Genomic DNA, 27,415 nt, shown 5'->3' with positions numbered 1-27,415 from the left:
AGGGGGGGGGGGATGGGAAAGAAGAGACAGAGAGATTTCGAATGAAATATTCCTCGCCATAAAGGAAAAACAGACAGAGAGATAGAGAGAAAGAGACAGACAGAGAGAGCTTGAACAAAAATTTCACGGGCTGAAATCGTGGGTTGGTTAGAAGTCGAGCTATTCAGGAGATAAAGGGAGAGTTGGCCGCAGGTTTAAAGGCGACATTTTTAGAAGTTTCAAATTTAGTTTTCGGGTCGTTTTATTTAATCTGGTTTTCTCATTTTCGTTCACTTTCAAAAAGCGACAATCTTTAACTAACATGGTTTCATTACACAGAAGAGCGTAGGGTCTCTCTCTCTCTCTCTCTCTCTCTCTCTCTCTCTCTCTCTCTCTCTCTCTCTCTCTCTCTCTCTAAAACCAATATCTTTAATAGGTTCGTTGCCATGTACTGGAGGTTTGGTAATACTAATATATTTTCTCTGGAATGTGTAGTATTTTTGGAAGGGACTTTTTTTCCATTTGGTTGTTTTGTTTATCACATGTCCTGTACCTATGATTATATATACAGGTGTGTATGTATATATATATATATATATATATATATATATATATATATATATATATATATATACATACACACACCTATACATACACACACAATATATATATATATATATATATATATATATATATATATATATATATATATATATATATATATATATATATGTATATATATATATATATATATATATATATATATATATACTTGAAATCACCAGATCATGTGTTGCATACAGTATATGCAAATGTGCCACAGAGAAGAAGAAAACATAGGTTATGAATCATGCCCGTCTTTGTCGTAAGTTTTCTTGGACATCTTCAAGAGAACTGATACATACTGGTAGAAATTTACATTTTATATGCTAGGGGTTCCGTACAAAAGAAAATACAGACGGTTTCATAAAATATGCACACCTGATAGGAAAAGGGGAAGACGTACACTCATCAGCAAAAAAATTTGGTTTTTCTTTGCAATGGGCTCACACATTTGTCATTTGACCTAGCTAAGATGTCTGCTGTAAAATTAATACATTCTGCATAATCTCTTTTCTTAGTAAATGGTTGAAGATTTTACATTCCTTGCCAGATATATTTTCACATAATTCTGGCTTTAGTTATATTTCTTTACAGAATACCATTAGATTAAACTCTTTCGTTGCACGTGCCAAATTCATATCATGATTGCTTTCAGTAACATGAACAAAAATTGCAATGTACCCTTGTGTGTATGTCTTGAACATTTTTAAGCCGTGCTATAATCTTCACTGCTTTTCCAGTTTGACCAACATAGGGACTGTCACAAAACTCACACGGGATTTTATATACTCATCCTTAGGTTTTGTGTGGAGAGTTTTTTATAATAGGGTCTTTCGATGTATTATTATTCTTAAATATTACATTAACTCTAAAACTGTTAAGGAGATAGGGAATTTCAATGTATCTCTCTCTCTCTCTCTCTCTCTCTCTCTCTCTCTCTCTCTCTCTCTCTCTCTCTCTCTCTCTCTCTGTATTAACAATTAACGTCCCTTTCGATGTTCTTCATGCATGGTCTGACACAGGAACAGGATATCTTAAATTGTTACATGTAAACCGAATAACATTTACTTTACCTTCTATATACTGAAACTACATATATGCAATGCTCTAAAAAAATGGATGTGGAAACTGATTTCTTTATTGCTTTGGTCTGAATATGTATCCTAGATAACACATATATGGGTATATATATGCATATGTACTATAACTATATATATATATATATATATATATATATATATATATATATATATATATATATACATTTATATATATGTATATACAGTATATATAATTATAATTAATCATGAAAGGTAATTTCAAAGGATTTCAGTTGTCAGGATTCACAGGTCCTTTTGGATGCTACTGGTCCCACGCCGTTTTCCACTCCAGCAATGAAGCACAACATTCGATAAATCATTTACCTGCTTAGAGCTACAGACTCGATTGTAATTTTACAGAAGCCGGCCAGAGTCGTTTCTCATTCTTGTGACTGACCTCACCTCTGGTCCCTTGCTTTTGGAGGTGAGGTTTGATCTACTGAGCCTATATATATTTATATATATATATATATATATATATATATATATATATATATATATATATATATATATATATATGTGTATGTGTGTGTGTGTGTGTGTGTGTGTTTGCGTGCGTGTGTGTCACATCACCACAGGTGGAAAAATAAAGAGATTGGATGTATGCCCTGACTGGTTTCGACGTATACCAGTCAGAACATACATTCAGTCTCTTATTTCTTATTTTTTCAAATCATGTGTTAATTTGTGATAAACAAATCACGTGTTAATATAATCATTATTTATATATATATATATATATATATATATATATATATATATATATATATATATATATATATATATATATATGTGTGTATATATATATTATATATATATTCTCAGCAGGAAAAGAAGAGCGCAGGTTAAGAACCACCACATTTTATTTGCGACGCGTTTCGTTGTTCCTTCATAACAACATTTTCAAGCCTAAAAGAGACATTACAGTATTTTAATAGTTAAATGAATATACAATCATTATTGGCTGACAGAGCTGAGTAAAGATGACAGTAACAGAGACAGTTGATAAAATCTTTAAAATGATTTACAATAGCATATAAACTACTTAGTGGGTAAAACAGAAATGGAACAGTTTACATTATAAATGAATTATTGAATAATTTATATTAAAAGCAATCAGAGAGTCTCAATAATGATTCTTCGTTTAAAGTACAAAGAACACTAACATTTTCTAGTCTTCTACTTGTATTACATGCCTTTGTAGTATGTATGTCAAATCGGTGATCTGGTTGTCCGGACTGACCTCTTTGATCGTAACAATATAGGTGGCGGTACAGGCGTCGCACGTGTAAATATAGGTGATGCCAGACAAAAGGTGTGAAGGTAGTTTATCTTATGGTTTAACAACGCTCGAGGAGTACAGTTGTTGGTAAATATTAACTTGGGGTTAACGTGGGGAAAGCTATATAATTAAACATGTTTTTCAGTTCTCTTGTAACGTATCTAGAACAGGGATCACGTATATATGGCACTTTAAAATACGTAGTTTATCAACCCTTGGTACATCTATTCTGCTCTTTATACTGAGAGATATATTTAGGAACTTTTTATTTCTTTATATATTATATGTTATTAGGATAGGCATTACTTTTTAAATAGCTTAAGAGAAATTTTATTTCCGAGTCAGATGACTGCCAGGAGCTGCAAAGAGAATATGCTCTATGTCTTCAAGTCTTTAAGTTATTTATTTTTAAGTTAAAGAATGTAGCACTTTGGAAATTCATTCCAAGACCGGTTAAAGTGGATTTTCTGAAAATGCTAAAACTTAAGGGTGACTTCATGTTACCAGTCTTGGAATGAATTTCCAAACTGCTACGTTCTTTAACTTTGAAATAAATAACTTAAGACTCGAAGACATAGAGCATATCCTCTTTGCAGCTCCTGGCAGTCATTTAACTCAAAAAAAAAATTTCTTTTAAACTCTTTAAAAAATAATGCTTATCCTAATAACATAATATATAAAGAAATAAAAAAGTTCCTTAATAAATCTCAGTATAAAGAGCAGAATAGATGTACTAAGGGTTGATAAACTGACTATGTATTTTAAACTGCCATATATAAGTGATCCATGTTCTAAATACGTTACAAGAGAACTAAAAAAACATGTTTAATTATAGCTTTCCCACGTTAACCCCAATGATAAACTGACTATGTATTTTAAACTGCCATATATTCGTGATGCATGTTCTAAATACGTTACAAGAGAACTAAAAAAACATGTTTAATTATATAGCTTTCCCCACGTTAATCCCAAGTTAATATTTACCAACAACCGTACTATTCAAGCGTTGTTAAACCATGAGGATAAACTACCTTCTGACCTTTTGTCAGACATCACCTATGTTTACAAGTGTGACGCCTGTAGCGCCACCTATATTGGCCAGTCAAAGAGGTCCGTCTGGACAAGATCTTCCGAACATTATGGCGTTTCTCCAAGCCAACCAGATCACCGATTTTACAGCATATAGAGGAATGTAATAAAGGCAGAAGACTAGAGAATTTTAGTGTTCTTGGTACTTTCAACGAAGAATCATTATTGAGAATCTCTGAGTCGATAGAAATATTTTTTAGAAAACCAGATCTTAACTTTGACAATTCATCTTATCCCTTGCTTTTAATATAACTTATTCAATAATTCATTTATAATGTAAACTGTTCCATTTCTGTTTTGCCCACTAAGTAGTTTATATGCTATTGTAAATCATTTTAAAGATTTTATCAATTATCTCTTATTATTGTCACCTTTACTCATCTCTGTCAGCCAATAATGACTGTATAATCTTTTAACTATTAAAATGCTGCAATGTCTCGTTTAGGCTTGAAAATTTTTTTATGAAGGAACAACGAAACGCGTCGCAAATAAAATGTGGTGGTTCTTAATCTGCGCTCTTCTTTTCCTGCTGAGACTGAGATTTCCAAAACATTTGTCTACTTTCACACACACACACACACATATACACAGTATATATATATACATATATATATATATATATATATATATATATATATATATATATATATATATATATATATATATATATATATATATATATATATATATATATATATATATAATGTGTGTGTGTGTGTGTGTGTGTGTGTGTGTGTGTGTGTGTGTGTGTGTGTGTGCGCCCTTTTATATGGGCGCGCGTGTATTGTGTCGTGTTGTGTTTTTGAGAATTTCACACTCTGGGCCCTTCAAAATATTTCACTTTACCAGAATGTATGCAAAGTATGCGATGAGGCCCAGATACATACTAACAAATTAGGGTAGAATAAATGAAGAAAAAATACCGTGGCTTAACATTCCCTCGTGAATGTTAATTCTCTTCTTAATGGAATCCTCGGGATCTGCCAACGTTAGGTTTGCTAATGAGAACAAACTCTCTCCTCTCTCTCTCTCTCTCTCTCTCTCTCTCTCTCTCTCTCTCTCTCTCTCTCTCTCTCTCTCTCTCTCTCTCTCTCTCTGGATTATGATTTTAATGTGTTTTCAGGTTATCCTTGAATTATTGTGCATACATTAGTTTTCCAGTATATGGTGAACAGATATACAAGTAATACATATATATATATATATATATATATATATATATATATATATATATATATATATATATTATATATATATATATATATATATATATTTATATATATATATATATATATATATATATATATATATATATAGAGAGAGAGAGAGAGAGAGAGAGAGAGAGAGAGAGAGAGAGAGAGAGAGAGAGAGAGAGAAAGTTATAGCTATAGCGTATTATTCTTGTAAACGTAAAGAAATTGTATTTTACAAATGTTAGCTTTTCATAGGTCAGAATGAAACTATTCGTATTTTTCGACAGTAACAGGGGTTTGTATTAACAACTGGTGTTTTTGCTCCGCACGTGGAAGAATAATGGATGTTACTGTACAGTCTGTGGTCATTTGCAATCAGGGCCTTTGAAGAGCGATTAAAAAGACATGACGATCCTCTGTTTAGAAAACTAAAAAATTCGCCCTTTATTGTATTCGACAGTGGAAAAATAAGAATATTTTAAGCGCATGTAATGGTTGCCCACATTGATCGTGGCAAATTGGCCGCCGGCTTTTATGCTGCATTCTGGCCACTTTCCCGTTTGAATGAAAAGAAATGCATTTCGAACACTTGTACAAATATGGAAAAATAGAAATCGTTGGTTAACAGACAATGTTTTACATTCTTTTTTTTTTGGATTTTCTTTTTCCACTGTACGCAGCGGTCGTTATTTATAAAAGAATAAGCAGAGCTCAAAGAACCTTTTATGTATTTGTTTTAATTTCTTTTTACCTTTTCATTTTATTCCTACTTTTTCTTTTTATTGGTAACTTACAAGAGGCTTTACTTAGGATTTTTATGAGTTATGCATTGGATGGGTATGTGGGCCCGTACTTAGTCGGGGAGGAGGGGGTATGCTTGGAGACGCCTCTATATTCCGTAGGAAAGCGATAGTGAAGAGGACAATGGCCATTTCGTGGGGTCTGAGGAAGGAAAGTGATGACCTTTTGTGCCGCAGAAGGAGACGCTGCATCTGTCCTGAAAATAAGAAAAATTGCCTTTCCCCCGAACCTCCGAACTGTCTTTCCTTCCTTGTGTTTATTTTCTTTATGAGAATATGAGAATTGCTAGTTCTTTCTTTCCCCTTTTTATGTAGTAATATAGTTCAGATGTGGCGCTTTATATGTTTTACTCTTGTTTAGTGAGTCTTGCATTTTAGGAATAATTACTTGACTCTCTCCCTTAGTCGTCTGATCCGTGTTGTGTAGAGTCGTCGAAGGATTGTGGTTTGGTTTCGGCATTAACTTTCGTTAATGTTATATAGGTGATTAGACAGGGCGGTATATTTTTGATGAATGCCGTTGTGTAGTTTACACATGCATACTAATTGTAGTGATGTAATATGGTTTTTGTTAGAAAAAAAAGGAAGGCAAGAAGCAAGAAAAACTTATAACCGTTGTGTTTAAACAATAAATAGGTGAACTGTTTTGTATCGTAGTCGGAATTTTATGACAGTTTAGCGCCTTTTCAAAAATGTTTTAGATTTTAAGTCACAGCTTAAAATGACGCCGACATCGCTGAGATTGGTGGAGGGGATGGGTCCTGGGTAAAGCCAATTGTTTTTGGAAAGGCACGTCAGAATTTATATCTAAAATTATTGCCGTTGCAGGGATAAGATACAATAGGGATTTAGGTCCTCGTTTGCAGTTCTTTCATTTAACAACATTGGCTACTTAATTGCTCTATCGGCATTTGAATGATAGTGAGTGCTTAAAGTATTAGGGTGTATAGTGGGAAAGATTGTCCTAAGGCAAAACCATGACAAATAACAGTCTTGGCCCTTCTTTATGAGCTGGACGCTGTTGAAGGAATTCTAGAATTCCGTATTTTGTATAAGACCGCGCGCGCGCACACACACACACACACACACACACACACACACACACACACACACACACTTTCTCTCTCCCAAGTAGAGGATGACTTAAAGAAAACACTGCCTGTAGAACAGCTGTGCATCATTAGTGGGCCAGAAAGGGAACAATAACTAGGATGAATAGAATTTCTGTTAGTGTGATGAAATGCGGCTGGGCAGGAGAGCGCGTGGGAGTCAAGGACGATGTAATGTGATTTCGGGTTATTGTTGTTGTTGTTGCACACGATGGCGGGGAAGAATTCACTTTGGAGTTGTCGTGGGTTTTACGTAGGTGTTATTTTCTGTTTGCTTTCGTTTTAGGGGAGGATACACTGAAGGTCGGATGTAAAGTGAGAGCCCATCCCTTAGATCTTGTATATTTTAACGTCGTCTTTGTTGTCACCATTAACTCTTTGATGTTTTGGACTGAATTGTGTCCTTCGATTCCCCTTCAGCAATAATAATAATAATGATAATAGTAACTAGCAGTTCTGGTATTTCGCGCATATTTTCACGTATGTTCACTGTTAGAAAACTCTTTCTAGCTTTTCATTGGTAATCCTCATATTTTGTATCAAAATATCCATTATAATAATTAAAGTTTTGAACAGATGAAACTCTTGAGAGTCAGCCCTTAGCTCTAGGATTATTAAAGAAAATTAAAGGCAATCAGCTGTGTTTGTTGTTCAGTGTCGGAGTGTAATTCCATTTTTCAAGGAAGATGGAAGGTCCCACAGTGACATTGAAGGTGCCTAGAGCTTTTGTTTCCCAGTCATGACCCTTTTGTGTTGTCAGTTACGATGCCCAGGCTTAGAAAATGTGGATGGCTTTTGAAGTCCAACTCCAAAGAGGAATAAGAATATGACCCATGGGAGTTGCCTTCACACTGAGAATACTGTAGAACTGCTCAAGCAGTTTTGATAAGCCCACGCCTGTTTTCTAGTCATTTACTATTAAAGGAAAATAAAACAACCTTATTCAGTTTTTTTGTTTGTGGCAAGGAGTCTCTCTCTCTCTCTCTCTCTCTCTCTCTCTCTCTCTCTCTCTCTCTCTCTCTCTCTCTCTCTCTCTCTCAGAGTCGAGAGAAAAGGGGACTGGTGCCCTTAGCGAAGTGTTGCAGGTGGCCCCTTAGAGATTTTGTTCTCTATTATGATCTTCATGTTTCTCCAGTATCGAGTTCTTTCCTCAGAATTGAAGCTATTAAAGAGACTCAAAGAAGAACAAAAAAAAAAAAGTGTTAAACTAATGTAAAATCATATGGAATGCAGTGGTATAAATGAATAATAAAGATAACTATAATGATATGATAGCTGTAGACACCAAATGTCAGTTGTATATAAAGTTGCATCCATGCGCGTGCTTGCCCAGTGTTCTGTCGACACCCGAGATGAAGAGGAGAGAAGGCATTAAACAACCAGTTTTTATTTGTAGGTTTTTACCTTGATATTTTTATGCCTTTATTGCATTCTGGCTCCGTTCTTTAGATGAAGCCTTTGCCTTTGAATATCCGGCGTTCGTGTTTTTAATTTAGGAATGGAAAAAGTCTTTTTAAGTTGAAACGCTTGACTTTAGAGACGGATTTTGTTTGGAGAATCAGTTTTTATTTATAGTTTACGCAGATGAATGATGTGTTATGAGATGATCGTAGATTCGAAAAAAAAAGTTTGTCTCGGGGACCATTAGATCACTTTCCTACCTTGACTGTTCATTTGATCTTAAATAGCTCTTACACAAGGAGTATTACCTGGTGATATATCCTTAGTTTTTTTTTTTTTTTTGCTTTCACCACTTAGTATTTTTTCCATTCGACGTTTATCATGCAAGACCTTTTCCGGTCATATCGGTCATACACTATTCCATGACCTCCCTCTGTCCAACTTGAGAGAGGACCACCATATCCATGAAGTGAATGCGTGTTTGCCAAAAATGTATTCACTACACGTGATGCAAATATTGTTGAGTTTACAAAAGGCCTTAGGTAAAGTTATGGACCATTCTGAGAAGACGCTCTCTCATTGCGGTAAAGGACCTTTTCATGTTTTTCTTATGCTTTCATATTTTGCTAGAGCAGAGACCAGTTCATTGTAGGATATTACATTGAAAGTATATATAGATCTGTGGGGTTTTGTAGATGGTGAATAAGTTCCATTCGCTTGTGGCCTGTTAGATCACATTGATTTTAATAAGTCAGTCTTTTCACGTCTCCTGTCGCTTTTGGTCAGTTCTTTGTTTCCATGTTTTGCCCACAGGGATTCTTTGACGAAAATTTCTACGCAAGGAAAAAAGTGCAGCTGGGTACATTTGCAACCCATGTGACCTGTTCTCACAGACTCTTCTTGTATTATGTTCAGGTACTATTTCCGTTGTGTATTTTGCTCATGCAGTCATGTAATTATTGTTAGTTTTAAAAGTTTTCATCCAATTCTCTAGACAAGTCATGATATTCTTTTCTTTCGTTATGTGAGAAAACTTATTCCGATTATAAATTGTCTTTGTTCCTTTTCTGCAATGAAAGAGAGAAAAATGGTAATTAAATGATCCTCGAGTACCAGTTTTCCATGTGGAAATTGAAATTTAAGGTGGCTAGGTCACGAGAAAAGGGAGGGTACAGAGATCCCTTAACAATGAGGTAAACTTTTAAAGGTGAGTTTTACCTCCAGGCTTCACTGCTTGTTGCGAAAGGTGTCGCAAGCGCTTTCCTTTGATGTCGGTTTGCAAAACGACAAACGTTACCTGTCCTTGAAACAAACGAAGCAATTTTTTGCGTTGTCTTTTGATGTATTTCCTTAAGCTACAGCCTTTCTGATCTAATTCCAAAGTCAAGCTTAATCGGTGTTTTGGCAGAACAGAGTAAAGTGATGTCTTAACTACCTGTTTGATGGTATGGTTCTTGAGATTTTCACCATGCTGTCAGTTGAGGAACGAATTACTGTGTAGCAGATACAAAGCTGTTCTTCTTCAGATGGGCAAAATATTATCGTTAAGGAAGTTTTTTTTTTTTTACGGTGTAAAGGTCAACTTGATACCGCATTAAAAAGCAGTGGTGTTGTTGCGTGTGTGCGCACGCGCGTATGTGTGTGTGTGTGTATGTGTGTGTTTTATAAGATTAGTAATATATTCATACTGGTTCTTTTTCTTTGAAGGTGGCAGGTAGTTTGAATTATATAGTGTCATTTGAGAAATTGCTGTCATGACCTTACAAACGTTCATAACTTTTCGAAATTGCACCTCACGAATTTATCTGAGATTCGTCTACTTATAAATTATATCTAAGTGTTTATATCATCGTAATATTAGCTGTTTTTTTATGCTTCAGCGTACAAAAGCACATATCCGGCAGCAAAAACACAACCATGCACATGAAACTGTGAGTATGGACGGTCAGGAGCATTAAAAATAGGGTGCTAAACAGGAAGGGTAGGTAGAAGAAGTATAAAATAACGAAGAAGTAAAAAACCCGCGGATAGCATCTAGTAAGTTGATCTGAAATGAGAAAGGCCGTGTGAAAGAGATCCTAAGATCGATAGTTCTGGTAAAGCTGAGTGCGACAAAGGTATGTGGACACTGAGAGGACACAGGAAGAAAAAGAAGATAGATCATCTGATATGAACAGAGTATAGGAATAATCAAAATTGTATGATGTCGATGGCGTGGGAGGTCAGTTGTAGTTGTGAGTCATGAGACATTTGTTTCTAAATCGGAAATAAGCAAATTTCTCTCTCTCTCTCTCTCTCTCTCTCTCTCTCTCTCTCTCTCTCTCTCTCTCAAAAAAAAAAAAAAAAAAACATTGTTATTGTTACAAACCGAGCAGTCGATGGTTACTCGAAACTTGCTTCAAGGAAGTTCATTAAGTGTCAGCAGTGGGAGAGAGATGTCGAGGTTTTCCAAGTATTGTATTCATTCTTGTTGGGTAATTTTGCTGTCTTGCTTACATGTGCCTTTTTATACATGTGTATGTAACACACACATGTATAAACACGCCGCTCTGTACGTATGTATGTGTGTAGTATATATACATATATATATGTGTGTATATGTATGTATGGGTATGCATGTATGCATACATACATACATATGTATGTATAAAAGAGAGAGAGAGAGAAATGAGAGTTCGGTGGTGAATACCAGAGCGCTGATACGGAAAAATTATGTAACTGCTTGCCAAAAGCGTATTTTGCGTTTCTGGTAAGTGTATATACCCTGGTTTTAAAGCCACAAAGGTTGTGTGATTATTGTTTCATATTGAATCTTTCTGACTTTCAAATATTTTTCTGAACTTTTGTATTAAGGTGATGCATCGGCATTGTATGTGTGAGTAATTCAAGAATAAAGTTCAGAAATAGTTTGTAATGTTTCCTTCAATATTAATGATTTTGATTGCTCTTATAAATAGTTACAGCCATCATCATTATTATCCGTGACCAGATTTGTACCTAAACTTGTTTTCTAGTGAAATTCCTTTTCTTTTTTGTTTATGTTTTTAATTTTTAAACTGATTAATCCTAAGCTGCTTTTAGGTTTGTTCTTTATAAAAAATACTCTTATTAAGAAGTTTCCCCTTCATAGAAATGAACTATGTAAGTAAGTAATGTATTTAGTGTCCGGTTCATGAAGTCAAGTCAATAAACCAATCAAGTTCTCATCATCTGGCAAAGTATAGTGCTGTTCTGTTCTCGGTTTTAGTGCAGATATGCCTTGAAAGGAGTTATCGTAAACTTGGTGATGGAAATTCCATTCTTTGGCTGTTCAAGACTTTTGGTGCTTATCCATTTACCGGACTCTTTCTTCTTCAATAGAAAATGCCCACAAAAAACTTAACAGTTTCATAAGTTCATGAAAAGTTAAATAATTGTAAACTTAAAATAATTCTGAATTGTAAAGGAGATTCCTTCTCTCTCTTTTGAGCCTTTTATTCCATATATCTGGTTGGAGTCCCTTTCAAGGACTGCTGGCTGGAAAATGGCTGATGTAGATTACGTAAAAGAGAGGCATTTCATCTGATATCAGCTGGCAATTTTTTTTTTAAAGAAACGGAGTTATTGTTGGGCCCTTTGTGTTTCCGTTTCTTTCTTCATTTGTTTGTGCATGCTCTGTACTTCAGAATTAAGCCTATGTTCGCAGTTCCTCAGCCTTTTTTTTCTGGCATCACTAGTTAGTAGTATTATCGTGTATTGTTAAAACGTATGTGAAATTCACATGAAAGGTAACATGAAGACGTGATACGGTAAAAAAAAAAAGTTGAATTACCATAATTATGTATTTATAAGGTAAATGACTGTGTATACAGTGAAATTTAGGTATTTATTGCAAATTAAGTTAATTTGTGAACTAGAAAAATTTAAAGTTGTTTTTCAAATTGTAGAAACTAGAAAAATCTCAAGCTTTTTTTTTCAAATTGAGTTTGGAAAATAAAAACCTTAGAGTTAAGAGAAAACAAAATGGTAGATTTTATTGTCCTGGTCTTGGGTATTGGTATGCGTGATCGAGTTATTTGCCGGGTTATCAAAATTCGCTTTTAATATGCAACCATTTGGTTTTGAGGGCGTTAGGGGTGGGTGGCGGATTGATCTAGAGTGCTAACCACGTCAAGCAAAGTTCATTCTAACTGCACCAAATTGGGGGAAGGGGGACTGTAACAAGTAATCTCTCTCTCTCTCTCTCTCTCTCTCTCTCTCTCTCTCTCTCTCTCTCTCTCTCTCTCTCTCTGCATTCATAATTCTGTCGTCATGCAACTGTGTGTCATTTAAAGTACTTAATCTTCCTGTAGGTGCTAAAATATTTCAATGCTGTTTGAAAACCCACACCAACTGGGCCATAACTTACTTAGTACCCTGATGCACCATATAATTATGCCATTTCAAAGGTTCTCCAAAAAGGCTTCAGTACCATCAACAGAACAAGTGGCCATAAGCCCTTTCACTCGAGTGGGCTAACTGGCTCGATTTCATGCCAACCCTACCCCCTCCCCACTAAATAATGAAAACAAAATCTTTGGGCTAACGGGGACCAAATGCATTATGAAACATTTTGGTTCTTTGGCAATAGACTGTGATAGATAAAATTTTAGGCCCCAGATGTCAAAGATTTAATTTTTATATTTGTAAATGAGATGCAGCGTTATTGTCACAGGACCGTACATAATTATGGGAAATATTTTACCACCCAAATCATACTTGTGTGAATATGTGTTGTTGATGTGAAAGTATTTATGCGTTTGTTATGTCTGAACCTAGTTTCGCACAAATGATCCATTTTCATGAAGTCACTTTTAAGTCGATGTTTTCTTTTAGACGAAGTCTATAGGCCCTGGTGACCTGTGTGTTCAGTGACTCCAGTATGTACAACAGATCAGAACACTAGCGACCTTGTTTATTATAACGAATGTCACAAGTTGAAATATTTGAAATGCTTGGAAGAGTACGCCCGGCCTTTTCACGAAGTTTTTAAATCTACCCATTGAATCCTTCATTGTCAGTTATCTGATTTAGGAGCAGAATTATAACTGTTAATAATTTTATAGGGACGGCTGGTTTACACGAGATGATTGACCAGAATAAGGTTTGGTCAGTGATTTTTTGTTTCTCACGTTTTAGTTAAAATTAACACTGTGCCTCCGAAACCGTAATCAGATATGCAAGAATAAAAGATTTTTATGCCTACCTTGTTTTGTAGAATATGGGATGAGGAAACCGCCTTATCATTGGGAAATGGGAGTCACACCAAATGCACCGTAAACAGATGACCTGATTCAGTGTGATAGCTGGCACTCACTTCGGTTGTAATGAAAGGATTCGGTAGGCTTATTCTCAGTAGGCTGGAGAAAGAACTTGATAGAACGCTTGGAGATGAACAATCTGGTTTTAGGAAAGGCGAAAGTTACACAGATCTGATATTTGTATTAAGAGTAGTAGTTTAGAGAAGTAAAAAAAAATCCCCTCTGATGGTTTTTATTGTTTACGAGAAGTCATTTGACAGTTTCCAAAGGCCAGTATTATGAGGAAGTCTTGTGTCACTGTGGCATTCATCCTAAATATGTAAAGCTAACTAAAAAAAGCCTTGGGCAAAACAGGTACAAAGGTAATTGTAATGGAGCTTTGTAAACTTTATACGTTGTAAGTCGTGGTGTTCTGTAGGGGTGTCATGTCAACTTTGCTATTTGTCTTTCTGATGGATTTTATAACTAAAATGTGGTTGAAAAATGGAAGAGAAGGTTTAGATTGATATAGCGATAGAAAGTTGACAAACTAAGATTACTCAGATGATGTTGTTTTAATCCACAAAACGCAACAAGATTCACATACCTGAAGAGATGGATTCAAGAAAACAGAAAAAGCTAGAACAAAGCACGCGCAAGGGGTTGAAATAACACTAGATGGAGAAACAATTAATGAGGTTGAATCTTTCAAAATTAGATCGATGATATCTAGTACAAGTTCTCTTTAGTAGGAATTTAGTGAAAGGCAGACAAAACCAAACAATGGTCAGGCCAATTAAGAACTGGAAATCAAATATATAGACTGAAATTGCAAAAGTAAAGTGTAATTATACATTAGGCTTGTAAATTGAGATTGAAGCTTTTAAGAAGAATATTAGGGTTCAGATAGCAGGATAGAATGAGAAATGGTGCCTTGAGATAAATTACGGAAGCTCCATATGTTGAGGAGATAACGGTGAAGGGCATATGGAGATAAACCCTTGGGAGAATAGAACGAGATAAAGTTAGCTGGGCTGCTGAGGGTACTAGAAGAATTGGAAGGCCCAGACCTTCTTGAATGAATGCAGTGAAACGGGAAGGAGGCTGGAGATGAGGGGAGATTGTAGTGCTGGAGGCGACGATCATAAATTACTTTCGTGATTGTTATTTTAAAAAGAAAAAAAGAACCTGTGATGTTGCGTGAGGGAAAAATGGGTTTTCATCAATGGGTAAAAAGCAGAAGTGTGGCGTAGTGACTTAGAGACTGGACTTGGAGTGATGATGGGGTCATTAGAGGAAGAAGGCAGGGGTGTTGGTGAGGAGAGGGGGCGTCTTCAGAGAAATGAGGGTCCAAGTTTTCGGGGGTTTGGTTTTTTGCGTTTTTAATTATGAGAGACTGCATTGAGTTTTATTGTATTTATGCTCCTAAGTATCTACCTTTACGTATATTTCTATTTCAAATTTAGGCAAATACACTCTGACATGTGCACCGAACACTTACTGTTTATTGATTAACATTTCAGAGAACTTGTTAGTTGGTCTGTATATTACTTTTACATGACCGGTTGCAGACGTGCTGTAAAAGAATTGTTTTTTAAAATGTCATGTAAATAATACTGTAGATACCCTTCAGTAACAGTGAACATTTTTATATACAATGGTAACTTTTATGTTTTTCTTTATAAATTTTTCTGTGCCCCTGGACATTCGATTAAATGCTACTCATTGCCGGTTACGGTTTCATTATTCCAATTTGAAAGTTTGTTTCAAATTTCTTTGTCAAACTGTTTCGTAAAAAAATATAAATCTGCTTGCGTAGAGGGAATCTGCGTTTGTGTGTGTGTGTGTGTATGAGAGAGAGAGAGAGAGAGAGAGAGAAGTTAAGTATACCTTAGTTTTAACCAGACCACTGAGCTGATTAACAGCTCTCCTAGGGCTGGCCGGAAGGAATAGACTTATTTTACGTGGCTAAGAACCAACTGGTTACCTAGCAACGGGACCTACAGCTTATAGTGGAATCCGAACCACATTATGACGGGAAATGAATTTCTATCACCAGAAATAAATTCCCCTAATGCTTCATTGGCCGGTCGGAGACTCGAACGCGGGCCCAGCAGAGTGCTATCCGAGAACTATACCGACCCGTCCAACGAGGAACTAGAGAGAGAGAGGGGGAGTGGGTAGGTTGGTGGATGAGTGCCTCTGAAGTCTGTTAGGATAAATTGCGATTAGACATGCTTGGGTGAACCCAATTCACTAAGATGATTCGACCCGTCCTTCTCATTGTGTATTTTCTCTTCCTCTATTTACTATCGGTTGGTGTGTAAACCACGCGTACTTATTACTATGTTGATTGATATTCGTTGCTTTCCTCTTTTTAATGTTTTTCGCTCTTCATTTTATTTTTTTTTCCTGAACAAGAGGAGAGTGGTCTCATAATAAAATTTTGTTGATGTCCGCTTTAATGTCATTTCCAGTATTATGACAACTATGCTTTGGTTATGATATTACATTTCCAGTGTGATCATTTTCTTGATGTAGAAATTCTTTTTTAGGCAATGGTTTTATGGCATATTACTTAATGATGTGTTGACTGTCGTTCTTGGCTTTGTCAATTCACGTGACGGGTTTTTGTTAACAAAGGTATAAATTTTAGTTGTTTTCATGTAGGATCCTGTTGTGGAACAGTATATTATGTATACATGGCAATCCTGCATTAATTATTTAGATTTCAGAGATCCCTGTGTAGGAAACATAACAAATGATGATTATGTATGCTTTTTAGTGTATGAAAATGCATATAGATGTTATTTATGATATGTATTCATGCTGGTAATTTGTACGCAGCGGCTGTATCTTTCGAGTGATTGTTTAATGTTTATGTTTTTTTTAATGATGGTCTTAAATGCTCGCCGGATTTTACAGAGATTGGTGACGTTGCGGTTACAGCGATCACCTACTAGATGCTTTATCCATTAATAATTGGGAATCTCACAAGGATATCACATTCTCAGTGAATCAATAGATGAATTGATATAAGACTAGTGTACAACAAATATCAGCGTATTGCTCTGACAATATTTTTTTACTGTTATTTTTACAGCAGGTACTTTTGATGTTCGAAAAATGCTCTCACCACAATGCAACGTTCCATTTAATCTTTCTGCCATAATTGTTTACAGTTGCTTTGACTGTTATGCTTTTTACGTTTATTGTTATCCTGTGTGCATTCTGTAAATTTTCCATTACTGACTCCGTTCTTTTGGTTTCTCTTTACCCTTGATTGCATTAAATTAACATTGGCAGTGCCGTGAGTGCACTGACTTTCTCTATATGGCGTCTAATTCAAATACGATGCTTTATTTTTCTTTGTACGATGCATAAGTTTCCGGGTGCAGTAAGTGAGTGTGATTCACGTTACTTATTATTATGTTCTCAGTGTGTTCTTGTATACAGAAGCACAGAGGATCAGCATACCTCCAATAGGCTCCACGTATGAGAAGTCACGCGTCGCATGTGTAAAATATCATGGAAAATCTCTGTATTGGTTCTAATTGAAGTACATTAGGAAATATGGAAACATACTGTCTCTCTTCGGATGTTAAATTGACATCAGATGTCCCTAATGACTTCCATATATGTGTCTTTTGTATTATGGAACTCGTGTATGTTTATTAAAGGCTTATTATGTCTGTTATGCATTTATCCTAATCTCATGTTCTTCATACTTTGGAACAGGGGTAATTAAAAATGTAGTGAGTGATAGAATTCAAGTAGGAAGTGTATGGTTGGTGTTGTCCTATATATTAGAAAATTGCGCAGAGTTAACCTGAGTGAACGTAGATTAGACAAGTTAATGTCCCTTGTGTTCCTGGAACTGTCATTGAGTCAAAGGACCAGATTTGGATGTCACTGAGACTGAACTTGAGTTTTGGTGTTTGATCATAATGTCATGGAAATATACCAATCTCCCTTGTGCCATGTTTCTTTGCCCCTGCCATGTGTGTACCCCGCCACGCCTCCCCCCGCTCCCTCCTGCTACTCCCCCTGCCCCGGTACAAGGTGCAGGACAGGTGTGAGGCCAGCAGTGAAGTACAGCGGTACACGGAAGGAAGGTACCGCGGTACATGCTGGCCACCGTGGAGGCAGTTTTGGACGGGATGCGGCGGTATGCCGATCTTCGCCGGTACTCAGAGACGGTGCTGCAAGGGTGCCGAGATTTCGCCACCGAATGTGCCGTAAGTCTCTCCCAGTGCTCGTCTTTGTCTGTCTGTCTGTCTGTCTGTCTGTCTGTCTGTTTATCTAGTTTCTCTCCTCCTCCATCACCACCAGCCCGGCTGTTGCTCTTCCCTTACCTGACCTCTAGGCAGCCCCCCCACTTTTTTTTTTTTTTTTTTTTTTCCAAATAAAAAGCCTCCCTTATCACTTCTGTATTTTTTCACGATTTCATAACACTGGCTTAGGTTCTGTTCCTGATATTTTGTGCATATCTGCTATAATTGTTTATTATTGGGAATTGTTCTGCTTCGTTGCGCGCGGGCGCTCACATATACATACACATATATATGTATATACTTATATATATGTGTATATATATACATATATATGTGTATATATATAAATATATATATACAGTATATATATATAGAGAGAGAGAGAGAGTAGGTGGGTGTGTTTGTGCATTAATCTGATAATAAATTATAATAGCAACTTGCATTGCAATGAGATCGTGAAACAATATGGAAGATCAATCAAGAGCAGAATTTGCTTATTTCTCTTATACTTTTTCTAAATGTGTTTCTGTGTACTAGTATACTAGTATATCTTTTCTCCTTCATTTTCATGCCTGATTGAAGTCATTTAAGTGTTAATTCATTGTTTTTGTATAGTTATTTTTTAGACCTTGTGTCTTATAGGATGAGGAGCTAGCAGAATGCGTTATAAGATTCTGCATGATCTATATTGTCTTAATATGTTGTAGATATTAGCCACTGATTTCATATAACGAATTTAGAAAAAACTGAGTCGCATGGGGATAGGTGTAGGAATTTCTTTATTGTGATGTCAGTAAGTCTTACCATATTCCATATGATGAAGTTTATATATATATATATATATATATATATATATATATATATATATATATATATATATATATATATATATATATATATATATATATTATACAGTTCTTGATTATAAAAAGCAGATAGACTCACAGCTGAATGACCAGTGACACATTTTGAAGGTCTCAGACCTATTTTTATATCGCAATTTCAGCATAAAACGCAGTTTTTGACTTACGAATTATGTGAACGTTTTTTTTTTTATTTGGGTGTTACATTCGCAGCAAGATTAACCAACGGATTTGGGAAGAGCTTATTTTAGAAATTTTGTGTTTGGACCACTCACCTTCCCCTGGAAAAATCACTGCAGTATGGTTCCGGAAAACTGCAATACAAACGCTTCTGTGAAGGTGTCACGTAATTATCAGGTGATGGGTCGAGATTTGAAAAGGGGGCTCTTTACATGTTCTCGTTGAATTGATATTTACCCTGGTTTGGTTGTTTACTAAAAAACTCCACACAAATTAATATTTACCTTGGTTTACAGTTATTGATGCAAATGAACACCTAATAAATTGATATTTGCTGCTTTTGCCATTTTTAACGTAAAAAGAAAAGCCCTTAATGAATTGATATTTACTTTCACAGTTATTAATGTGGAAAAAGTAATGAGTCAGTTATTAATGTAAAGAAACACTCCTAATGAATTGATATTTACTTGGTGTGCAGATACTGATAAAAAAATCTTATAATGGATTAATTTACCTTGTTGTACATACATTAACGTTAAAAAAATAATTAATATTTACCTTAGTTTGCAGTTATTAATACAAAAAAATATAATTAATTGATCCTTATTGTGATTTACAGACATAAAAAAGTAATGAATTAAAATTTACGTAGATGTACAGTTATTAATACAGAAAAATGTCTAGTGAATTGATATTTGAATTAGGTTGCAATTATTGATGCAAAAAGTATCCTAATGCACTGATATTTACCATGCAGATACTGATAAAAAAGTAATGAATTAATATTTTCCTTGATTGCTTACAGTTACGAATGCACAAAGAAACACCTAATTAATTAATTCTTACCTGAGTGGACAGTTAATACTACAAAAAACTTCTGATTAATTGAAATTTGCGTCACTTTGCAATTACGGGTGCAAAAAATCATAATGAATTCCTGTTTACCTTGGCTTACATCTGTTGATAACAATGAAAAAACTATTGAATTAATATTTCCCAAGGTTTACAGCTTTTAGTGCAAAGAAAAATCCTGATGAATTGATATTTATAATAGTTTGTTATGATTGATGTAATAAATGTCCAAATGAATTTTTATTTACGTTGGTTTACAATTACTAGTCAAAAAATAAATTATTTACGTATGTTTACAAATATAAATGAACAAAAAATCTTCGTGAATTTCTTTTGTACCATAGTAAATAAGAATTTACCTTATTTTGAAAAAAAAATCCTTCTAATGATTTGATATTTATCTTAGTTTGCAGTTATCAATAAAAACGCAGAATCAATTGTTATCTTGGTCTGCTGCTATAATGCAAAAAGTACTGAATTGCTTTTACCTCAGTTTTCAGTTATTAATACAAGAAACGTGCTGAATTGATATTTACCTTGATTTAAAGATATTGATGAAAAAACCTTCCTGAGAATTGATATTTACCCAATTTTAAAATTATTATTAAAGAAAAAACAAGGTTTTAAAGTAAAAAAATCTTGATGAGTCCTGTAGAGTTTTATCTCCATATTTTTAGGAATTGGAGGCTAGAAGAATTGTCACTTGTCTGCTTGTGACTTTTACAGCTCAATCCAGGTCACTTCTGAATGTAGTGAAGATTATATATTGGAATGGAATGCAGTTCCACGTTTCTAGTCTGAATTTGTTGATCTAATTACACATTCCTTGTTTTAACATGTCAGTTAGAATTTAAACTGTGTATGCCTATTTTAAATATGAATTTAAACGCATTCAACTCTTCATACTTCTATTTACCTTCCTTTGTCAGTATTGTTTTGAAGGAGTTCTTTCTTGAAAATTTTAATTTGTAGTACAACTATATTATATTGATATTCAGTTAAACAGAGGGCATCTCAAAGAGCATAAGAGTGGTCGGCATTTTTATACTGCTTAATATTATTCTGTTAAAACTGACTGGCTTTGGCTCTTGTAGTTTTTCCTTCTGTGAACATTGAATAGATTATGTGGTTACCTTTGAGCCTTTGTCCATTTCCGTCCAAGTGCCTCTGTTGTCCATCTTTATTTCTCCTGTCTTTCTCTTATCTTCCTCCAACATTTTCCAATTTCCCTGACCTTAACCTTTTGGAGATGGAATACATTGTCATTTGGTGTGTGACGCTTTATCGGGTCCCTCGCAAAGGTCATACATCCGATGGCTACAAATAAAACACGAGCGTCCTTTCCCCTGCCTTCTTTCCCTTCCCTTCCCCTCCCTACCCTTCCCTTCACCCCGCGAGGCCCTTCTTTTCCTGCATTCCCCCTTTCCCTTCCCTACTAATCGGCGACTTGTGACCTTCCCCCATGCATTGATTTCGTTGCCTCCGGGAAGTACTATGTCACCAGGAGACACTTCTGTCTCCACGGCTGTCCTTGGGGAACTCGGATACGCCTGGATAACCGAACACTTTAGCGAGGCGGTCAGGGTGGATCGAGGCAGTGGCCCTGATTATAGGATTGAGGAGGTCTGCATAGTACATTTTCATTGTCGTGGAAGGGACGTTTGCCTAAGGATTTTTCCTTTCAAGTTTTGACTTCAGCAACTTTTCTTTTTCTTATCTTTCAAATAATTCGCGTTTCTTACTGTTAACGTAGTTTCTTCGTAGCAAACCTGCTTTTATAACTGTAATAGTCATGTTAGTTATGTTTGGTGCAATTATTTCCCAGCTTCAGTGAAAATTTCCAGCTGGCTTTAAAAACATACTCCATCATAGCTGACTCTCTCTCTCTCTCTCTCTCTCTCTCTCTCTCTCTCTCTCTCTCTCTCTCTCTCTCTCTCTCTCTCTCCTTTTTTTGGAAACTCTTGACATGAATTGATTGTTCCCTCTTTTGCAAATTCCTGCCCTTGACACAGCTCTGGCTCGACTCGTTGCTGCCTGGGTTGAAGTAGTTTTATCCTTTTGTTTATATTACATTTGCGTTTATGCTAGGTGGATATTTATCATGAATAAATAACAAGTAAAATATGCGCCGAAGTTTCTTCAGCGCAATCGTGTTTTCTGTACAGTGTATAATAAAGGCCACCGAAAATAGATCTATCTTTAGGTGGTCTCCGTATAATGCTGTATGAGCTCATGGCTCATGACTTAACCACGGCCCAGTGGTGGCCTGTCCTATATTGTTGCCAGATGCAAGATTATGGGTAACTTTAACCTTAAATAAAATCAAAACTATTGTGGCTAGAGGGCTGCAATTTGGTATGTTTGATGATTGGAGGCTGGATCATCAACATACCAATTTGCAGCCCTCTAGCCTTGGTAGTTTTTAAGATGTGAAGTTGGGGGGGCGGACAGACAAAGCCGGCACAATAATTTTCTTTTACAGAAAACTAAAAAATATGACTGCGAATGTACAATAATTATATATATTCGTTGTGATTGTATGCCATGTTTAATAAAACCAAGTTTATGAATCAGTCTGTCTCTGTGTCTGTTTGTCAATTGATCACGCAGAAAGTGGCGTATTTTTACTGTTATTTTGTTGGAGACGGACTCGTGACTGACAACAAACAAGTTCATTTTGGAATAAATCCGCATTTGGAAAGGGACTGGTTTCGGGGTGGGGGTTGGGGTGTGGGTCATGGATTTCTCAACTGTAACAGAGTTTGCGGTCTCAGAATGATCTTGTTTTCTTTGTGTTACTCCTCTTTGGAGTCTGATTTTTCATAGCTTCGACAGGTTCTGAATAGAGCGTCGAAATTGGTAAGGCTGTGATGAGAATCGAAAAATCCAGAGCAACGCCCATCTCTGTTATTGCAACATACGTATCATCCTCCTCCTCCTCCTCCTCCTCCTCCTCCTCCTCCTCCTCCTCCTCCTCCTCCTCCCAACCTGCCATCGACCCCGAAGAAATTCATGAGTCCAGCAACAAATACTGATTGCAAGGATTGATTAAATTTTCATTCATTATACCCAGAGATGAGTTGTAGTACTCCTAGGTCAAATTTCCATCATCCCAAAAGCTGAATTATTTGATTTATGATTCTTATTCTTCTCAGGCTTTGATTAGAATAACTTTGACAATTTCGGCAGTGGAGAGTCTGTGTATGTATATATGTATAAGTCGGCTTCCGTTTAATTCGGAAGAAAAAATTAGACAGCGGTCACTCCAATATTGTTAAAAAAATATATATATATATATATATATATATATATATATATATATATATATATATATATATATATATATATATATATATATATATATATATATATATATATATATATATATTATAATATACACTTACATATGCACTCACATGCATATTCATACATACGTACATAACATACATACATAGCACGAGCTCACCAAAGGCACTAATAGATTGTTTCAGTTCTTCATCATATCGGGTCAGAAGATTTTTATCCGTCCAGTAGTTTAAAGGGCATAAAATATGTGCTTCTGAAACATTCGGGTTTTTCACATTATAAAACATCCGTAAAAATTAGTAGGTAGTTACCAGAATTTGTTCTGAAATTGTAAATTTTTCCATCTAGTTTATTTTCGTACGTACGTTGATGTTAAAGTTAAAGTTTAAAGTTGTTGGTATCAGTCATCCCACAGGCTGTTGCCTCTGGGACGGACGTCAGCCGGGTAACCCCAACCCCCTACCATGTCGTCACTCATGGCAGTAACAAACCAGTAGACAGTCTCACTATCCGCTCCTAGACGAGGAGCGAACGCTGGTCCCCGAGAATACGAGGCCAACAGGTTACCAGCTGTACTAGCCAGACGGCCAAGTATAACATACGTGTATCATTCGGTTATAAAACTGATTCAGGATGAAGTGCCTGACGTGTTAAAATTTAGAACTGGAAAGTTTGTAATAACTGATATTTTTTACCTATGTAGCATTACATTCTGATTATAGACTTTTTTCTTTTCATTTTTCGGCTTTTAGATATATATATCTTCTTGATTTCATGCGTTGAAGAACAAAGTCAGTCATTCTCTCTCTCTCTCTCTCTCTCTCTCTCTCTCTCTCTCTCTCTCTCTCTCTCTCTCTCTCTCTCTCTCTCTCTGTCATGTCATGTATATATAAAGGTTGAATAATTGGTTTTTCCTTATTAAAAAAAATAGATAATTAGTCAATTTTTCCCAGGAGTGAGTCGAAGGTTGTGAAGGATAACTCCTGTTTCATAACTACTATTATTTTCACATTCTTCCTATTAGGTGTTGGAAAAAATCAAATTTGCATCCCTGGAAAATCTTTAGTAGAATATTTTTTATTGTCGTAATTTTTTTTTTTTTTTGTAATGGCGCCTTCCGGCTAGGTTTTTCTTTAAATCGGGATTCGTAGTTTAGGATTTTATTATTCATATATTTAATGACAATTTTTGTTTGTGTGTTTCCTTTTTATGGAAAACTTACACGATATTTCATAGGCAGATCCCATTCTTGTTTGCGAAATTAATAACCCCTTTTTTTTTTTTACTTAAACTTACAGACATTTTTCCTAAACTGTATTTTTATACGTTTTTGTAATGCTCTGTGATAATTACAAATTATGTATAATATCTACTATCTTAGAACGTTTTATAATAATTAGTTCTTCGTCATAAGTCATGTAAGTCTCATTCGGCCTTTGAAGTTCAGCTTTGAGCCAAGTTATTCTTTTGACCATGAAAATTCTCTCTCTCTCTCTCTCTCTCTCTCTCTCTCTCTCTCTCTCTCTCTCTCTCTCTCTCTCTCAGAGTTGCTTCCGTCGATGAGTAGTTTGGGAGATCAACAGGCCCCTACTAATTTAAGTGGATGGGCTGGAACCTTGCGCGGAAAGTTCTAAAACCTCCTCCTTGTCTTCCTGTGAGACAAATCTCCTTCTTCTGGTCGCAGTCAGCCTTGCGGAAATACCTTTTTATTTTTTACTTTTCTGTAAAAGAAAACTATTGAGATGGCTTTTGTCTGTCCGTCCGCCCTCAGATCTTAAAAACTACTGAGGCTAGAGGGGTGCAAATTGGTATGTTGATCATCCACCTTCCAATCATCAAACATACCAAATTGCAGCCCTCAAGCCTCAGTAGTTTTTATTTTATTTAAGGTTAAAGTTAGCCATGATCGTGTGTTTGACGCAGCTTTAATGCCAACAACACAGGCCACCACCGGGCTGTGGGTGAGAGTTTTATAGAGCATTATACGCTGTACAGAAAACTCGGTTGCGCCGAAGAAACTTCGGCGCATGTTTTACTTGTTTCTTGTATGACCCAGCTTCTCCGATGTCCTTTTGGGCGAGCATTCTACCATGGGTTAAACAGCCAGTAGCTATGTTCATTCAATAAAGTGGTTTTAGCTCTGATCAAGCTGTAAGTTAATTGACGATGGCATAAAGGTTAAGGCGTCATGAAATATACCATATTCTAGTTTTCCTGATAGAAGATCGTAGGTAGTTGAGCTTCTTAATATACGTGGAATTTTACCATTTTTTGAAATGTTCGATGTTTCTTAGCGTTAACTGCTTATATGTTCCCTAAAATGATATAATGGTTAGTGTTCGGTATTTCGAAATTTTACTGGTTGAGGGATAAATCTCAAAGAATTTTATTTTAGTATATAATGTTTTTCCGTCACCATTTTATGATTAGGTTTAAGGAAACGGAAGAAATTATGATGTATTTACTCATTATAACAGTGTTAAATGAAGAAGATATCTGAGGGAAAAGGAGAAAAATCTTACTAACAGGTGCATGGCTACGTGAACGTTGATTAATGCACTTTTGGGTATGTTTGAATTTTGTTTTGTGCAAGTATGCCCACACATTAGCTTCTGTTGTTCGGGCATTGAATTATCCGTTTAGTGTTGTGTCTGCTTTGTATGAACAGTGTATGACTGTAAAATGTAAAAAGGCGGTGAGAATTGGGCCAAGTGAGGACCGTCGGAGGAGAAGAGGAGGCACTTGAGAGAGAGAGGAAGAGAGAGAGAGAGAGGTAGTGGTGGCAGCGGCCTGCTTAGATGGGAAGTAACATGTGAATTTTCAGGTCGCTCCTTTTGTATCGAGGAAACTTTTTAACAACGACGGAAAAAGTTATATCTCGGTCGTTTCTTTTGTTTCCGAGGTGCTTTTAATCCTTTTAGATTTTACCCCTGACTTTATCTTTTCCTTTCCTTAACTTCACTTGCTTTTATCGAATTTTTCCTTGTTTATGTATTTCGGCTGTACAGTAGGTTGACGTTACCACCTATGAAGAATATCATTACTTTATGACTTGGCGCCGTCATGAGAGGGAGGGAGGGAGATGTGCAGTTTTATCTACTTTCTAATAAGATTTTTTTGATTCTCGCTTTCTTTTGCGAAATGTTTGTCGATTTCTAATTTGTGTCGTTGCTACTCGACTGGTGAGATTTTCTGTTTTTCGACACTGTGTCATTGTCATTGCTAGCGATGACATTTAGATCTGAACTCTTACATCACTCGCCTTTCATTCTATCTGTTCTTATCTACTCCCTCTTCCTTTCCCCCACTCCCACACACCCTGTGGGGGTCGGGTATTGCGTGCATCATCGCCTTTAACTCTGCTCTGCGGTACCTCCTCCTCCTCCTCCTCCTCCTCCTCCTCCTCCTCCTCCTCCTCCTCTTCAAGGGTGGGGACCATACTACGACGGTCTTGAGAGAGAGAGAGAGAGAGAGAGAGAGAGAGAGAGAGAGAATTGTCATCTTTCGGACGCCCTGACTATCTTTTGAAGTTAACTGACTTGCTCACTTGACGTTCCCCTCGTTGGAAAAAAGGTGCATATCAATTAGTGTCATGAATTTCGTTAAGTAAGGTCAGTAGCGGATAGAAACACTATCCATGTTCCTTCGTCACGTTTTATATCCGTCTTTCGCGTTCCCAGACCTTCCAGCAGTTTTCTCTATTTAGGATATTGATACATACACGTGATCAGCAAGGGAATGATTAGAATCGCACTTTTCTGTTCATAACTAAGGCTATTTTTAAAGGATGTGTTGCGGTGTAAAACAAGTGACACTTCTGCCTACGGTTTACAGACTTGCTAAGTCCTCGGGGTCAATGTGAAGGCAGCGAGATTTATTACTGTGATTATTTATGTGTAAGGGGCTCATTTGCGTATTTCTGCACGTGCTGTGGTGGGAAGGCCTAATGATAATTGGGTTAATGGATTTTTATTAATTTGTATTAAATTAAATAGGATTGCACAATATTAAAGTTCGCCCTATACAGAAACCCCCGCCCATTTTGCTTACATCAGAATATTCGTACCTCGGTCGCTCATATGTCGTCCCTTAAAGCTCTTTTGGGAGATTGGTTTCGTAGACTCTG

The 27,415-nt window shown here is 36.0% G+C and overlaps 1 protein-coding gene across 6 annotated transcripts in view; it reads left to right on the top strand.

Annotated features, from left to right (window-relative positions):
• Nucleotides 1-27,415, top strand: part of CdGAPr (GTPase-activating protein CdGAPr) — an 842,258-nt gene that overhangs the window by 485,580 nt on the left and 329,263 nt on the right. The window contains exon 1 of one of the 6 annotated variants that reach the window (XM_067112525.1): nucleotides 17,847-18,052. The exons of 4 other annotated variants lie outside the window; for them this stretch is intronic. In XM_067112525.1, coding sequence (XP_066968626.1) covers nucleotides 17,942-18,052 — 111 coding nt within the window. In that variant the 5' untranslated portion in view covers nucleotides 17,847-17,941. Of the gene's footprint in view, nucleotides 1-17,846; nucleotides 18,053-27,415 lie in introns of those variants that run through there. One more of the 6 variants, XM_067112524.1, reaches the window with a different exon arrangement.

This window comes from Macrobrachium rosenbergii, chromosome 12 (genome assembly GCF_040412425.1).
Source record: "Macrobrachium rosenbergii isolate ZJJX-2024 chromosome 12, ASM4041242v1, whole genome shotgun sequence".
In the NCBI taxonomy this organism is placed as follows: Eukaryota; Metazoa; Arthropoda; class Malacostraca; order Decapoda; family Palaemonidae; genus Macrobrachium; species Macrobrachium rosenbergii.
Note: the sequence above shows the minus strand (reverse complement) of the source record. Positions and strands in the feature narration are given on the sequence as shown.